The following is an 18,832-nucleotide window of genomic DNA, read 5'->3' as shown; positions in this document are numbered from 1 at the left end:
AAAATTATCTCTTTTGTTAAAAATGGTTACTGTGTGTATTTAAAGCAGAGGTATGTTATTCAAACCATGAACTCTTCTAATATTGTTTCCGGGAACAAAGAGACTTAGTGTACCTGGTTTTCCTTGGTACCATTACCATGCATTGAACTTACTCAAAATGGCCTAACTCAGGACCATACAACTATTTTCTGAAGGAAAGCATTTATAAGTAGACAGTTGCCTACATAGCATTACATTTAGGGGCACCAGTGAAGTTGTTTAGATATAGATTTTTTTTCTCATTTGTAGATGTCTTAAATTCCAACCAAGTTACTTTCGTCCGTGATGTAAGAAAGTCATCTTCAATTAAATACAAGTCCCTTTGGAAGGTTAATTATCCAATTGTTAATAACAATGTAGCCAGTAAAGCTCAGGTTTTAATGGAAAGAGGTTGAGGGACATTAGACTAAGTGGTCTGCATGAACAGTCATGTGTAGGAAGTTAAATTTAGCTCCTACCTCAACAGAGTGTAACCTAAAGAGATTTGTCATCCTTGTACACAGAGACGCCCTTGATGAGAAAATGAGTTTGGAAAGAAATCAGAATAAAGTGGCTAGAGACAAATCCCATTCCTTTTATATGCTCCAGGGAAGTAGACAATGGTAGTAAAGCTCTTGGGTAACACAAACGCATGACGTCTTGAGTTTAATCATGAAAAATTAGTGCAATTACTTAATTTGAATTGGCCTCCACAATATGTCTTACAGGAGTAGATTTGGTATATTTGTATCAGCATTATCATACAAACAATGACAATAAAATATACAAAGGAGTTCTGATGCATCACTAAGGAGACGTGTTCCCCAAATCAACAGTAATTTATTTAAATGATTTTAGACTAAAATGTGGTTTCGCTTTATTAGGAACCATTAAAAAAGGCAATGTCCGTCTCTAGTGCCAGGTGAGGTTTTAGAAAAAACAATTTACCTGCTGTATTTGGGGACATATACTGGCTTATGCCCATCACTTCACAAATTAGTTTTTGTACACAGGTACTTTGCATTTGTTTGTTTTGTGGTAAAGAAAAAATATTAACTATAATAAGGCAGAGTATACAGCAGGACTACATTATGTTATAATCTACAGTAGAATTTAATCAACACATAGAAATTTGTCCTCGTCAGTATGCTGCAATGATTCACATATTATAAAATATCACTCAGTACATGGTCAATAAAGAAAGCATCCCCCAAGGCCACCACATTGTTCAAATTCAGGGGCACCATTTTACTTATTTTCTACATGCTTCCTGAATTTGTGCAATGCAGCAACCCATTGCTCACCAAAACTGGTGATGATGAAGTGTCCAGCTAAAGTGGATAAAATAGATTATGTTTTAAAGTGGAAGCTCTTCCAATTATTCCCTTCTGCTCTCCATCACTGGTGGAATATTACCTTGGTTTAGAAGTGGGACTTGGGTGACCTCTCGGTTCCCTTAAAACTCTAAGAATCGGTGGGTCATTATTTTACCATAAATACTTTATAGCATTTCATGAGAGTTGCCAAGATTTTTTTTTAAAACAGTTTGTTTTCTAATTAAGATATAATAGACATATAACATTGTGTAAGTTTAAGGTGTACTATGTAGGGGAGGAAGAGATATTTCTTTACCTTTTTAACTTCTTCTGACTGGTCTAAGAATTAAATCGATGTGAGATAGAATAACAGGAGAAAATTGACAAAATTTGATAGCATGTATATATGGGAGAAATCCTGGAAAAGTAAGTAACTTGACAAAATGGCTGATGCCATCACCTTAAATATCATCTTCAGCTAGAGACAAAGGAAAATGTTGGGGGTAGCAGTTTGGTTATTCAAAGGGGAGGAAAGCAATTCACATGGGTAAGGAAAAGCAAATGTTTGCCATGTCTTGCATAGACAATGGGATATGAGGACAACTTTGATTAAATGGGCCTTGATGGATAGATTTCTCTATATCTGTCATACCAGGTTCACACTATACTACAATTAATTGTGGTATTAGTTCCTTCTTGGAACAGGCCTTCTTTCTTAAATTCTTTTAGGCAGTTCATGGGGAGATCAAAGTTTCTTCCTGAGTTTTTTTGTTTTTAAAAATAATCAAGCCAAAGAGACACATTTTGGGGTAGAAAATTCTACTGCCCTACAATTATGTGTTGATTTGATACATTTATATATTGCAATATGATTACCACCGTATTATAAGCTACCACTTTCATCATATCACACAATTATCATTTCTTTTCTGTGGTGTGAACCTTTAAGATCTAGTCTCTTAGCAAGTTTGTAGGATATAATACAGTATTATTAACTATAATCATTATGCTGTGTGTTAGACCTCCAGAACTTATTAATCTTATGACTGCACATTTTTACCCTTTGAACCAGTTCTCTTCAATTCCCCACAGCCCACGCCTGTTAACCACCATTCTAGTCTCTGTCTCTATGAGTTTGGGTTTTTTAGATTCCATGTATAAGAGATATCATTCAGTATTTGTCTTTTTCTGTCTAACATCTCATTTAGCATAATGCCTTCGAGCTCTTTACACTGTAGCAGGAACCTATTAAGAGCAAGTTTTTTGGAGTAGAAAAATATAATGCCTATGAAACTCCATAAGTTTAGTGATTACTTCTGATCTCACTTTTCTTGTCTCTATAATTAAGTTGTATTGTCTCTAACAATTTAGGAAACACAAGATAACATTTGAAATATGATATATCTGGAGATAAGTTAAATAATGTAAGGAAAAGACAAAATGTTAGAGCTCAACAATGGTCTATATTTAAATCCATACCTCACAAATCTAGTGCTGAATGAAGAAGTGCTTAAAAAAACACATTTATAGAAGGAGAGTAGGGACATTTTATAGGAAGAATGATGAGAAAACCGAATTTAGACTTCTGTCCCAATGAAAGAGTCCAATCATGTCAGGGATCAACATGGTTGAGCAATATTCCAGGAGGGTGGACTATTATCTTGGTAGCTGTATGGGAGGATTTCAGTAAATGCAAAATTCACTCTAATACCTTCCAATTTTCAAAGTACTACACAAAAGTATTTTGGAACTAAAGAGACTTTCTTTGCCTTCTTTTCTTTGAAAGCATAATCTCAACACATGTTTTTTTTTATAAAAGGTTACCTTTGGGTATATTACTATATTAGTAGAAAGCGCCTCAAAGATCGTTTATTTCTACTCTTTGTTGAATATCCACCAGTATAACGATGGGGGACTATTTAACAATACAAATGTACTGAGTCATTACTTATGCAAATAGTTATACTAAGGATTGTGGGAATGTAGAAAGTCACAAATATAAATAAAATTCATAATTTAATAAAGAATGTACTAGGTGTAGTGGATGGAATACAGTCAAAAAAAATCATTGAAATGAGAGTGATTGACATGTACTTGAGGGACAAGAATCAGGTAAGTACTAATGAAAGAAGTAATACATAAGGTTGCCAAATTTATTAATGGGAGGTGAATGAGATTGCTTCAGAAATGGAAGGCACGGTATGACAAATGAAAGGAGATGTAAATCATGTAAGTATAGGATCTTTGATCATCATTTAACATCTAGTTTTACTGGTGGAGGGTGAAGATTCCTGGCAGTCATGAAATATTACAGTCTTAACCTAAAAATAAAGGGTCAAATGAGAAACAGAGAGGCATTTATCTTGGAATCAAAAAAATGCAATTCCGGGAGCATCGCCTTAGGTAGAAACTCAAATAATGTTCTGATTACAGGATAGGGGTTCAGGGTTTTCTTGGCAAGAAGATGAGGTAAGTTGTACTAAAGAAGAGTTCATTGGAGCTAGATGAGGTGAGGCTAGATTTGTACATCATTGATTGGTTAGCAATTTGGTTATTAGCAAAGTCCAATTTCATCAGTCCTTACAAACAGAATATTTTTGCCCTTACTGATTTCTTGGAATGCTAGGGAATTGGTCCAGTTTGGAAGATAAAGAAAATAACATGTGCAAGGCAATTCCTCTGAAATGCTGGCTCAGGTTCTGTTTGAATATGGCTCCACTCAAGTCCTCTTTCACAGCATTATAATAAATTCTGATAAATTTTATCATTGATGAATTTGGTGAAAAAATGAAGACTTAAAAGTTCAGCTTTTGCTAAAGTTGTTGCACCATTCACAGGAGAAAACACAGAACCAGAAATCTAGTGGATTACATTCTCATAACACAGAAGAGAGAAGGCAGAGGGTTTAGAGATTTAAGTCTCAACAGTCACCAGGCAGAAATAAAACACAATCTGCCTGTTGTTCATTTACCAGAGATAAGAACAGAAAGTCTTACTCACTTCAGGTAGGGTTTCTTACTCACTTCAGGTAGGGTTTCAAATGGATACGTTTAAAGAATATGAGGGGAAAACCTTATTATTTTGAAAAATTAGCAATTTTAAGTATTAAGGAATTTGGAAATGAATCATTTTATACCTGCTTACTTTGTTAAACTCTGTAACTGAATAGCCAAACAATAATATTTCTTTGTTAGACCTTCATGAAATTTATTGACCTCATTTATCATGTGAATAAGGTTAAAGATTTTTACTAATATTTTAATCAAGGTCTATAAGTAAATCATTACTTTGTATCACTGTGCAAGTGATATTGTATATGTAAGTTTAAGATTTTTTTGTCTTTTTCAAATAATAATAGAGATAACACATTATGAATACTAATATATGTAAATCCAGGTCCAAATGGACTATAAGCCATAATATTTAAGTCCAGAAAAAAAATCAGATCACCATCCACACTCAGATTTTCATATATCAACATACACACATACAATCATAATTCATACTTAAAGAAAAAATGGAATCCTACGTATCAGGGACATTTATTTTTCCTCCTCCCATTATTATTTGAATGGAAAAGTCAACTTAAAATCCAAAGAGATGCAAATTTATGCAGTATAGCCTGTTTTTTCCACTTTTTGTTTTTGAGGAAGATTTGCCCTGAGCTAACATCTGTGCCAGTCTTCCTCTCCTTTGCATGTGGGACCCTGCCACAGCATGGCTGATGAGTAGAGTAGGTCTGCACCTGGGATCCAAACCCATGAACCCTGGGCCACTGACATAGAGTGTGTGAAACTTTAACCACTTGGTCACAGTGCCGGTCCCCCACTTCTTTTTATCACTTCTCTTTGACTTGTCAGGGGATTTGTCTTTTGGCAAAGGTCAGTCATCCAAATGGGTTATAAACGCTCTAGCAAACAGGTAGGGAAGAGTGATAGAATAGTTCAATAAAATGTCTTTCATGTTTCAGTAAACACTAAAGATGCCATACACCAGAAACAATACCATTAAAATTCTCATTTAGTAACTTATATGTAATATCATTGTCAGTGATAAAATCAATTCTATTTCTTGAGTAACGCAATAAATGTGATCCTTTTTGTCAAATATGTATTGCCCAGTATCTTCTGGCCATTTCTAACTAACTTTGTTTATTCTTTTATACTATTTTGGATCTAAAATGAGCTTTCACTTTATTCAAATCTACTACTTGACATTGGGTGACAGAAGCCAAGATGAATCACATGTTTCAGGAATGATATATATATACTCAGAATAAAAAATTATCAACATTCTATCCCAGATATTTTTGTTTTTTTCATAAGACAACATCTCTTTAAAAGTCACACGTTCTATTTTCTGATGGTAAGAAAGACAACTTACAGAAACAAATCTGTATTACATAAAAATTTTTTTTTGATCTATCATTTTCTGGATCATTTTTGTCACATTTTAGAATAAAAACAAAGAAGAATGGCCCAGAAAAAGTTGTTCTTCCTTGACTGAATTCTCTCTTTTGAGAATTACCAATAACCTTGGGATGAAAGTGACCCTATTGACCATGTTTCTGGTTGTTTATCTCATTAATCTCCTAGTAAAACTTGGAGTGGTCATTTTCACTATAATGGGTTCTCAGCTGCACACATCCATGTACTTTTTCCTCAGCCACCTCTTTTGTGTGACCTCTAGTATTCCACAGCAATTGAGCCCCAAGATTCTGGTGGACTTATTTGCCAAGAAAATAAATTCCCGTCATTGGCTCTGCTCTGCAATTCTTCATCTTCTGTATTTTTGCAGATTCTGAGTGTCTACTCCTGGCAATAATGGCATTTGATAGGTACAGGGTCATTAGCAACAACTTACGCTATATACTCAACACGTCCAGCAAGCTGTGCTCCCTATTCATGGCTGGAATGTATCTGGTGGGAATGACAGATGCTTTGATATACACAACATTAACATTCCACTTATGTTTTGTGGGTAAATGAGATTAACCATTTCTTCTGTTATATCCCTCCTCTCCTATTTCTCTCTTGCTCAGATACTCAGGTCAATGAATTAGTGATATTTAACCTTTCGGCTTCGTTGAGCTGAGCACCATTTCAGGTGTTCTTGTCTCTTATTGGTATATTATCCTATCAGTCTTGAAGCTCCACTCTGCTGAGGAGAGGTTCAAAGCTTTTTCTACCTGCACCTCTGACTTGACTGCTGTTGTAATTTTCCAGAGAACTATGCTCTTCTTTCTCCCTGGATCAAAACAAAATGACCTAATTGTTTTACATCCTTGTGATTCTAATGTTAAATACACTGATTTATAACCTACAGAGCAAGCATATGAAAGAGTCCCTAAGAAAACTAAAATATAAAATCTGGTTTGTAAGTAAATAGGTGTATACTATTAATAAACACGTATTTGTATACATATAGACCCACAAACATACCCTTGTGTTTTTCAAATAATTTAAGTTATACTATAACATTGTTTCAAACACCTTAATGAATACAATAAGTATTTTACTAAGCATATTGATACCAATATTTTGGAGATTCCTAAATATGCTATAATTTATTATATGCCTTCAATTTAAATAAGGTGCTCTCTATTTTTGGAAAACTTTCCAATCTCCATTTTAGTGTGCCAATTTTTCATGTGTTTGATGTTTGCTTTACGTGTTAATTTAATTATTATAAGAGCTATTAGAGTTTATAATGCACCTGGTATGAGTGCAAATGATTTGTATTTGATGGTGAATCTAGTAGTTTCTTTACTAATAATACCATAAGGTAGTGGAAATGGAAAACATTAATTAATGAATCCTACAAATAATTTATAATAAACTGTACGTGACCCAGAAGTAAAATGGCAAGATACTCTATGTTCAAGCAAAATGTCTCAACCTAGTGTGCAATAAAGAAAATATCCTTTAAAATTCAGTTTCAGATCTAAACAATGAACACAGATGCAATGGATGGTGACGATAAAAAGGATTCTAGACAGAGAGGCTGGGAATTAGAGATCTTGAAGTGGGCAGACAACACCTTCTTTGAGGATATGAAGTCCAACATGGGAAGGCTAGAGAGCGGAGTGGAGGGTCCTGATAAAATACATCCTTGAGTTGAAATTCTCAACTCAGTCACTTCCACTCAGCTTTCCTTCCCCTTTTCCCCCTTCTTAGTCCTGGTGAAATGTTCTATTTGTGGTTTATTAATAATATTTACCTCAAAGCATCGTTTTTATCTCATTCTGTTGATTAGACCATTGTCTCCAATATGAGACTGTAAGCATTGTTGCTCAAGGCTGAGTGTATCATCCCTGTGAATCCAGTACCTGCAATGTATCTGGAACACAAAATGGAAAAACAAATAGAGAATAAAAACTGCATGCTCAACATTTTTCACTGTTTATTAGATATCGGTCAGAACAAATTAAGTGAGCAATATGATATGTATCCTGTGTATATATATATTATAGCTTTTAAGAAAGTACATAAAGTGATTGTGGATGCTAAAGTAATAAATCTATAGACATTTTAATTACCCAGGGAGTAAAAAGCATTCATATGCCTACTTCTTGATGTGCTCTGCTTCATCTGTCTTTCCTTAAGATTTCTGATGTCAAAGCACTGGAAGCAGCTTGTGCAGAAAACATAGCTACATATCTGGAGGACCACACAAGATTCAATAACATTCTTACTTATCCATCAGAATTTCACCCCTTAGGGAATTATAAATACCCTGTGTGAAAGCACTTCAAAATGGAAGTAAAGACCAAGAGCCTCCTCTGCTATTCAAGGTGGTATTTGTGGGATATAGTGACAAATTAGGGGAAAACATAGTTGTTGAAAAAATCTATGGTTAATGATATCATATAAAAATTGTTGTAAGGGTTTCTACCTATGCCATATTTTCTCAATTTACTGATACACTTTTGTGAATCTTTCTTAATAGCAGCAACATGGTAGAAAACATTGTTTAAAATATATTAAAGTCTAAACAAAAGTTCAGTGGATTGCCACTGATTCAGAAGCTATATCCATGACATCTCCGATTCATATGATATTTGATAGTAATATCATGTAAAGATCAAAGTGATCTGCTTATTTTCCCCTTTAATCACATCTAATAAGTATGAAGAAGAAGGGAATTTTAAAACCAGTAAATGAGGTATCAAAAGCTCAATAAATGTATGTCTAAAAATAGGAAAAAGCAATTTGATTAATTGTTGACTCTATGTTCCTGAATTTATGCAATTAGAGTTTGAAAAGTCATTTACTGGAATATTGCATAGTAGATTCATGGAGTGGCAGAAAACTCTCCCCTTTTTCCCTTCTAGGTTCTTTGGCTGATGTAATAATTAAATTGACATAAGATAGGTTAACTGGAGAAAAACAAATCTCATACCTATGGAATCCCCAAAGACACAAAACCCAAAGACAGTCAAGCAATTGAGATTTATATGCCATCCTGAGCTGAGGAGAAGGTGGTAGGGGACTTGGGGTTCAAAGAGGGGAAGACAATTCACAGGTAGATGAGAAGAGCAAGTGTTTTGTACACGAATGTTTGCCATGCCATGCAGAGAAATCTTTCTGATCAAAAGTTATCTTTGGTATCACCTCTCTCCCGGTTCAGATCCTCTATCTAAATTCTTCTAGGCAGTACAGGAAAGGTAAACAACACTCCTTAGTGTATTGGGTCTTGATTGTTTTCAACTTGAAATAATCCACACTCCAAAGTGGCATATTTTGTGGTCATGTATTCTACTCCCCCTTATTCATGGCTAAATAGAAACTTGGAGCCAATGGCCTGAACAAACTGTTCCATGTTGGGATTCTACAGAAATAGGGAAAATAGAATGTCAAAACCTTTGGTCTATTCTAGATCATCTACTTCAATTTTCACCATTTTCGTCCACTCTCTGCATTATTACATCACGGTGTTCTCACACTTCCACCAGGGACTGAAGGAAACTGTTATTGTCCAAATAGATTGCCAATGAATGTATGAAGTGGGTTGATATAATACACATGTTTCTATATCTGGACTCCTTTCCTTTAGACTTGGCGCTGAAATCTGTCTCTAAAGATAATAATGACATAGTGATGATACACTAGTGTCCTACATCCAAATACAACATCATGTAACACTGTCGACAGATAGATGCATACTGGTGGTAGGCTGTATGACTACATTTATTAGAATACAGCAGTAGTAAGCTCAGTGACTTTGTATATAGGAGGCTGCATGTTAAAGCCAGAAGCAATAACTTTTAACCTCTTTGGTAATTCCTCTCTAGAAATACGCTATGAACCAGGTGTCCTACGCAACTCTAAAAACTGTGGTGTTTCACATATCACTCTTCCTTGCTAGACCTTAGCCCCCTTCTGTAAAGGAGGGCCTCACACTACAGTATCTCTAAGGTCCTTTCCCATTGCCAATATCTGTCCCTACATCTATGATTCTCCTGCTGTGTAAACCTAGCCCCACTATTGGAGATATTTAAAAACAAACAAACAAACAAAACTAAGAGTGACTTCATCTTCATGCAAAAGAATTGCATTGTATCTCTAGACTGATTTGATCTGAATCACAACAGTGATATCAGGTACAGGTGTGAGCTGTGGAAGATGAAATGCTTGTAAGACAGCTCTTCTAACTTGCCCCCCTTTCTGCATTAAGACATCAACAGACACTTCAGAGAAATCTTTATACAGTTATTACCATTCAGGTAAATAAAAATTAAAATCTCAATGCTGTACCGTGACTTACCTAAAGAGTAGCTAAAATGAAAAGATTCACAATATTAATGTCAAGTACTTGTGTGAATGTGGAACAAATTCAGCTCTCACACACTGATGACACTTAACTTTGCAAAACTGTATGGCAGGATCTATTATAGCTGGCCCTAAAATTTCATTTCTAGTTTTATATCCAATAAAAATGAGTGAGTATGTACACCAAAGCTTGTACAAAAATGTGTCATTATTTGGAATTTGGCAAATTATTGTATGTTTGTTAATGGGGACACTACTCAGCAAAGAGAATGAATGAATTATCACCACATGCAACAGCATGGAGGAATTTCTCACACATAATAACAAGTAAAACCATCCAGACATTTGGGCTGGCTCCATGGCTGAGGGATTAAGTTTGTGCACTCCACTGCAGCAGCCCAGGATTCCGCTGGTTCGGATCCTGGGTGTGGACATGGCACCGCTCATCAAGCCATGCTGAGGCGGCATCCCATACGCCAAAACTAGAAGGATCCACAACTAAAAATATATACAACTATGTACCAGGGGCCTTTGGGGAGAAAGAGGAAAAATAAAATCTTTAAAAAAAAAAAGAGTCCAGACATAAAAGTGTTGATGAAAATAATTCATAATCAATCTATAAATCAAAATTGGGGTGAGTTTATTATGAGCCAATTTGAAGACTATAGCCCAGGAGAACTTATTTTTTCCACTAAGGAAGAAGAAGTTTATACAGACTGGTTATATACCACCTTAGAACAGAGAACATAAATCACATATTCAAAAATATCTCTTTTACTACCATCACAACAGGCTTTGCAAGCACAGCAGGTCAGTGATCACAAGGTGAGTTAAAGAAATTCATTAATTAATCTTTAGCTTATGGGAAGAGATGCTTATCCTCAGACTCATGCCAATTTGGGGGGAAGCTACATCCTTTCCTTTAAGGGCATCATTCTTTGCTTTGGGACATTGTAAACATTTAAAGCAGATATACAATGCATGCTCAGCGGGCCATGTCAGCACTTTGTGGAAAAAACAAGGTCAGGCCAAATTAGTTTTAAACCAAATGGCTTCCACATATACTCCGATATATCCCTTGCTTGCAAGTTATCCATCAAAAGGACAAAAACTGAATGATTTCACTTCTATATAGGTTTTTTTTTGAAAAAAAATACGTCTAACGTGTGAGTATCCATTTGTATTTTTTTTACTTTAAGATTTTCACCTGAGCTAACATCTGTTGCCTATCTCCTTCTTTTTTATTTATTTCTCTTCTTCTCCCCAAAGCCCCCCAGTACGTAGTTGTGTATTCTACGTGTAGGCCCCTCTGGTTGTGCTACATGGGATGCTGCCTCAGTATGGCTCGATGAACAGTGCCATGTCTGCACCCAGGATCCCAACAGGCGAAGCCCTGGGCCGCCTAAGTGGAGCACTGCTTGGCTGTGGGGCGGCCCCACTTCTATACTGTTTTTTAAAACATACAGGTCATCTATCACATTGGACACCAGTTTGTGTTAAGGCCCACAGACAGTCACTGCAATGCTCATTGTGTTCTGTTTTTTGGTCAGGGTTTGGATGCAGAATGTTTTAATTTTCAAAAATTCACTTGCTTTAAAAATATTGTATATATATAAAATTTTAAAGATTTTTTTCCAAACATAAAGGCTATTTATCTGAGATTACAGGCAGCTGCAGGATTTTATTATTAATTTTCAATCTTTAGCAGTTTCTTGTATACAATACATTTTTAAGATATTCTTGTAAAATTAATAAAGCATACAACTTTCATAGAGTATTTCTTTAAATTATTATCCTTTATATTACTAAAAAATGCTGACTTGCTTATAGAACAAAGATGTTAATAATCCACAGGCAACACTTTTCTTGTTTCCTGAAATGGGGAGACTTAGTGAACCTGGTTTTCCTCTGTAGCATTATCATACATGAACTTACATGATAATGGCATGCCTCAGGGCTGGACAACAACTTTCAGGAAGAAGGAGTTTATAAGTAGTCAGTTGCCTATATACTATTATGTTTAGGGGCATCAGAGATACCAGAAAATCTGTAGATACAGATTTTTTTTGTACTTGTTTGTTTCTGATGTCTTAAATTGTCTCTTAAGTCCCTTCACCCAATTAAAGAAAGCCATTCTCTATTAACACACAAACGCTTTGGGAAGTAATTTAGATTATGAAATTTTCAGCAAGATATTGCTAACCATGCTCCAGATTTAATGGGGTGTGTGAGTTATAGTTCATGGTCTGGAGGGGAAGCCATATTTATGAAGATAAAGTCTATGTCCTGTCTAAACAAAATGTAGACTGAAGAAATATGCATCCTTGGAGACAGGGAAGACCTGAAGGAAAATGAGTATGAAAAGGAATCAGAAGAAGGTGGCCAAGGACCACTCTGCTTCATTCAAATATGCACCAGAGAAATACAGAATGTTAGTGAAGCTCTTAGTACCACAAGTACATCATTTTCTTATGTTTACTTGATGGAAAATTACTAGCAATTACTTATGTGCTTTGAGATTTGCGTCAACAATATCTCCCACAGGAGACCATTTGATATTTTACTCTCGGCATCATCATACAAAGAATAGCAGTACATTATGAAAAGGCATTAAAAAGTGTCAGAAAAATCACTTTGCTAAAAATTAAGATACTAATTTAAATGAATTTGCCTGAAGAGTATTCTAGCTTTATGGAAAGCAAGGAGAAACTCCATCACAACAAAGACAAACAGGTAAACAAAAATAACTGTAAAACCTATGTTTCTGTTTAATCAAGGTGATTTTTCAGACTATGAAACTACCTGAAGTATTGGAATGCATAAAGTGGTCATCTTGCACATTTTACTCTTTTTGCTGTTTATTTACAAAAATTTTTCATCCAGGGGTTTGTGGCAAATAATTAGCTGCATTAAGACCCAAGATGTACAGATAATGTATGTAATTATTGTATATTTTTTGATAATTAATCAACTGTAGACATTTAAAGAATACACAGCAGCCTATGCTGTGAATGTGCAGCAATGATTCACAGACATGAAAACATTTTACTCAATAAATGAACAATACAGATATTATCCCTCAAAGCGGTCAGATTGCACGACATCAAAGGACACCAATTTCATTATTTCCTATTTGCTTCCTGAAATTGTGCAATGTGACCACCCTCCAACTCATTTTCTCTTCATAACAATATTAATTATGTTCCAGTGCATAGCTGACATTAATAAAACAGATGACTTCCCAATGTGACAACCCTTCTGCCCTCAATACTATTGAAATCCTACCTTGGTTTAGAAGTGGGACTTGAACAGTCTCCAAGTTCTCTCAGAAATCTTGGCATCTATGGATCATTCATTTTGGAAACTTTCAAGTGTCACTTTAACATAAACACACTACACCATTCTATTCCACTATTTAAAGGGGTTATCTTTTAAGAGAAATTTGTTTCATTTACTGTTTTCAGGAATCCACTATAAAAAATTTCTATGGATTCAACAAAATTTAATATCTAATAGACCCTAGAAGTTTACTTATCATCTCTCGGTTTTAATTTCTGTATCATATAATGAGTTTGTTAGAGACAACTGAGAACATATGTGATAATATAACATACATGATAATATGTGGTGATAATGAAACAGTATAAAATATCTGACTATGATAAAAAGGCCTAATTCTATTTAAGTCAAATCTCTGGCCTTATCGGCCATTTCTTAAAATTCATTTTAAAGAAAGACCTGTCTATGATAAAGTACATAAGTATAGTTTTATTCGTGTCAGAGTTTTTATGATATGAAGATTGTATATAAAGCAAGTGGCCATTGACAGAAGATAGACTGAATAAATTGATGTACTTCAATAGAAAGGAAGGCATTGCCTCCATTCATAAAGTTCATTTATGTATATAAAGTATATTCCTCTGACTTTTTTTTTTTAAGTTAAAAACTACCTAACAGACAACAAAATATAGTTGTTTCTAGGCAGTGTTATTATGGTCAATTTTTTGCTATATTTACAAAAATCTTTATTTTGTGAATGTGTTGAAAGAGAGTGTGTGTATGTGTCTGTGTAAGTGTGTGAACATGAATGGGGTTGCATTTGTTTCCAACATTTTGGAATTAACATGAAATACCTGTATAAGGATTGGTGAGCTGGAAGTAAAGGATTCTTATTTACTGTAGTCCTTTTACTATTTTTAAATAAGTATAACATTGAGCAATAAGGTAGGTAGGGACAAAAGTAAGATTTTACAAAAATGTCCTGATTTCTTTCTCTATTACCCAGCCTATGATAAATAACAGATGATAAGCAATATTATTTTATCTGTCCCTTGTTCCTCAGCGATTGAGTGTTTATCATCCAGGGACCAGACACAGAGATATATAATCCAGGTCAGCCAGGAGACAATGCTGAACCCTCCTGCAGACAGAACTGCATGCAACAAAGAAGTCAGCAGATCTGAGTGAGGTACAACATTTATTGCTGTGTTTCTGATTTATAACATATATATTTTTAGTACTTTTATCATTTTTTGACTGAAAGCATGTTATAAAGGCAAAGAAGGGTATGAAATATTATGCAAACTCTATTTTAATTAATTTATCAATATATTTATTTTAAAGACATAGATACATAAATGGCAGGCAAAATGCAAGTAAGGATTGTGGAAATGGTCAGATATTTGTTTTTAATCTCTTACCTATACTTTAACATTTTTTAAAGATATTTTCATTTTTAAGGAAAGGATATTTTTAAAAATGTGTCTACAGAGACAGATATTTAGATGAGTCCAGATGAAGGGTTTGGGGACCTGCACAGTGATCACGAGATCATTATTCAGATGTTCTTTTTCTGTCCTTCATCTACCTTCAAGTCAACTTTCCTTACATTTACACAGAACAGAGGAGGTCATGGATGACATTATATATAAAATAATTGGCTTGGGTAAAATATAACGGTGGGACATAGAATTCAATTGGCCTCCCGAGGACAACCAACTCATTTAAACCAAAGGGAGGCAGATTTCAGAGACATTCAAGAGAAATAGGCATCAAAATAAACACTAAGACAATATTACAAATCTAAGGATTGCGATGGAGAAACAGCTCAGACATGACTCTGGTGCCACGGGACTGTGGACACATGAGGACCTTTATCATGTGACTTACACGTCTGATCTGCTGGTGAATAGATCATGGGGATTCTATTCAATTAGAGCAGAGGGACTCACACAGTAGTCATACTCCTTTTCTTCCCTCTCTGCTGCCTGTGCTACAAGAATCCCTACATTTAGGTCCCGAACATCCTCCATAATTTGCCCCGAACCACAGCAGCTGTCAGAGGGAGCCTGGTTAGCTCGGGCCTGTTCCTGCCTGTGCACACTAGTGCGTTCTTCATGAAGACCCTTCAGCTCTCTTCTCCAGCAAAACACTCTCCCTGCTCCGGTGAGTCCTGGATCACAGAGCATCTCTGTCCCATGTTAATTGAAACTGGATAGGACCTGAGTGGCTTAATGAAGAAGTGGGAGGCATGTTATATCCAGGAATCTGCCATATCTCTGCCTGCTCAACAACTGTGGATGATGAGAAAAAACCAAAGGAATATATTCATTACTTGGACCTGTTACTTAACTATGCTTCTCTATTATAGGGTATAACAACCTTTTTGCAATAGTGGAAAGAAACCCAATTATGTCAGAAGTTGTGAGTTATGTGGACCAATTAATTTAAAAACTGTTGCCTTAACTCTGAGAACATCAATTTCTCAATATAAGTTAGTTGTAGTAAAAATGATCATAAATAGTACATGGGTTGGTATAGAAATATCATTCATTTAAATTGGATGGAAGTATGTTACAAACACTATACAGTACTATGCAAATGTAAGTGGTATTGTTATCATTATCACTTGTAGATTTCTGGATAGAGTTCCAGGGAGTCAGTTTACCTCATGCAATACTAGCACTATCTTACTGAAAAATAGAAAAGACCAGCAGTTTAACTATTAAGATAGTAAGATGATGTTACCCTCCACTTCCATTTCTTTCTTTCACAACCAGGGATTTCCAGATCTAAGTGGCGGCTGTTGGGAACTGCACCGTGGTTACTGACTTCATATTCCTGGGGCTTTCTGACAGACAGGATGTGCAGCAGGGGCTCTTTGTGCTCTTTCTGCTGGTTTATGGCATAACTGTGATTGCCAATCTAGGGATGATTCCGCTGATCAAGATGGATGCCAGGCTCCACACATCCATGTGTTATTTCCTGAGCAATCCTTCTGTGATGTCTGGTACTCCAACATTGTTTCTGCCAAGATGCTGGAAGATTTCTTATCTGAGCAAAAGAGAGTTCTGTATAGTTTATATGTCATCCAGATGTATTTTTTTAGGGCCTTTGCAAATGTGGGATGTCTCATGTTGGCTGTCATGGAGTCTGACCATTATGTAGCTATTTCCAATCCACTTCTGTATACAACTGTCATGCCCAGGAGAGTCTGTACCTAGTGAGTTGCCATTGTGTACATTTGAAGTTTGCTATATTTGGCAATCTTCACCTTTTACACAATTCAGTTGTTCTTCTGCATTTCTAGTATCAGTCACTTTTTCTGTGACTTCTCACTCTTGCTAACATTGTCCAAACTCAGATACAATCATCAATGAGACAGTGATGTTCATTTATAGTAGCCATGTTCTGGGGTGCAACATCATTACACTCTTTCTCTCCTACAGCTACATAATTGTCATCTTCAGAATGAACTCTGTTGGGGGAGGCTCCAAGCCATCCCTACATGTGCCTCCCACGAACTGTTGTGGCTATATTTTACGGCACAGTCCTATTCATGTAGTTTTGATGCAGCTCCAGTTACGCTGTGGACCTGGACAAAATGGCCTCTGTTTTCTACATAGTTCTTGTCATCCCTATGTTGAATCCAGTGATCTATAGCTTAAAGAATAAGGATGTGAAAGATTCCCTGAAAAAAGCAATTGACACTAAGTTATGTTCTGAGTGAAACCATGTTTTCACTCTAAAGTGTTTCTTTCAGGATTCTGAGAGCTAAATTTCAGGTACTTTGATATAGATTCTTTTAGTCTCACGGAAGCACCTTGCAGATATTTTCCATTACTTATCTTTATGCTTAAATTGAGTGTAGAGAGGAGCCATTTCTGAACTTATTTTTTTCTCCAAGCCAAGGAAGAGTAGTAATCATTTTATTTAGCTATTTTTCAACAAGTGTCTCTTTATATCTCTCTTCTCTGTTCATGAATATGATCCAGTGAGATATCATATCAGAGTAACCCCTTCTCCCACGTTAATTCAACTCACCCTGTGAAGGTTTCAATTTGTTTTTAAATGAGTTTAATTAAGACGATCATCCAGAAGGTAGTGTTACTGCGTTAGAATAGATTTGTTTGTGTCTCTCCTAGGCACTAGTATCATCCTATAAATATTCCTTTATAACACTTAGAAGTAGTTAATAAATAAATAAGAAGAAATTTTAAAAATCCTGCTCTAGCTCAAAGTTTTGTAAATTCAAACCTCCTTGCTGTCCTGTTCACCAATATTTCTACTTTGCTATTTACAAACGCTTGACTCCAGGATTTCATTCAAAAGCATTTATTGAATAAATGAATGTGTGTCCCTTGGAAAATTGATGCAAATAGGTGCCTTTGTAAATTTACCAAAAAAAAAAGAGAATTCCTTTTGTTTAATTCTAGTATGTTCATCTTAGACAAAATTCATATGTGCCAGGCTGAATGGGTATCGGGAACAAGGATCATTTAGCTTCTATATAGTTTTTAAAGAATATACAGAACCACTTACTATATTGGATATTAATTTGTGTTGGGGTCCACAGACAGTCTCTGCAATGCTCATTGACTTCTGTCTTTTGGTCAGAGTTAGGATGCAGAGATATTTTAATTTTCAAAATTTCACCTGCTTTTGGGGGCTGGCCCCATGGCCGAGTGGTTAAGTTCGCATGCTCCACTGCTGGCGGCCCAGTGGTTCGAATCCTGGGCGCGGTCATGGCACTGCTCATCAAGCCATGCTGAGGCAGCATCCCACATCCCACAGCTAGAAGGACCCACAACAAAGAATATACAACTATGTACTGGGGGCTTTGGGGAGAAAAAGGAAAAAGTAAAATCTTTAAAAAAAAATTCACCTACTTTTTTGTTAAATATATATATGACTTTAAAAAGGTTTTTTAAAAACAGATACTATTTACTTTCAGATTGTAAACAACCGCAGGATTTCATTACTACTTTTTAAATTTCTATCAGCTTCTTTTATATGCTATGTTTTCAAGATATTCTTTTAAAATTAATGACACATACAACTTTCATAGAATATTTTATTAAATGATTATTCTTTATGTTACTAAAAAGCGCTACCTTGCTTATAGAAAAGTGATGTTGTTACCAATCCACCAGCCCTGCTTTCCTCATTTCCTGGTCAACTTCCAAAATGGAAATCAGTTTAAGAGGCAACACGTTTATTTGGAATCAAAGAATTGCAGTTCAGGGAGCACAGATTCAGCTGGAAACTCACATAGTGTCCCACTAGGAAATAAAAGTTAGCGGCTTTTAGAGACAAAAAAGGGACAATATATTACTCAGTTTTAATTGAATTGGGGGAAGAAGCTAGTATTGCCTGAACATTGATTGACTACTGATTTTATCTTCAGAAAGTCCAAAATCATCAATCTTTGTGATCAGGATGTTCGTT

At 35.4% G+C, this 18,832-nt stretch overlaps 1 protein-coding gene across 15 annotated transcripts in view; it reads left to right on the top strand.

Annotated features, from left to right (window-relative positions):
• LOC138916605 (olfactory receptor 5W2-like) overlaps window positions 1-18,832 on the top strand; it is a 184,394-nt gene that overhangs the window by 93,489 nt on the left and 72,073 nt on the right. For 6 of the 15 annotated variants that reach the window (XR_011423890.1, XR_011423884.1, XR_011423888.1 and 3 more), the window contains one exon: window positions 14,448-14,573. The exons of 4 other annotated variants lie outside the window; for them this stretch is intronic. Coding sequence is in view for 5 of the 11 variants with exons in the window: in XM_070229540.1 (XP_070085641.1) it covers window positions 14,448-14,572 (125 nt within the window). In the remaining 6 variants the exon portion in view is untranslated. Of the gene's footprint in view, window positions 1-7,269; window positions 8,120-14,447; window positions 14,574-15,384; window positions 15,551-16,164 lie in introns of those variants that run through there. 5 more of the 15 variants (XR_011423887.1, XR_011423879.1, XR_011423880.1 and 2 more) reach the window with 4 other exon arrangements.

This window comes from Equus caballus, chromosome 12 (assembly GCF_041296265.1).
Source record: "Equus caballus isolate H_3958 breed thoroughbred chromosome 12, TB-T2T, whole genome shotgun sequence".
Lineage (NCBI taxonomy): Eukaryota > Metazoa > Chordata > Mammalia > Perissodactyla > Equidae > Equus > Equus caballus.
The sequence above is the reverse complement of the archived record's forward strand: the minus strand, read 5'-3'. Positions and strand labels throughout refer to the sequence as shown.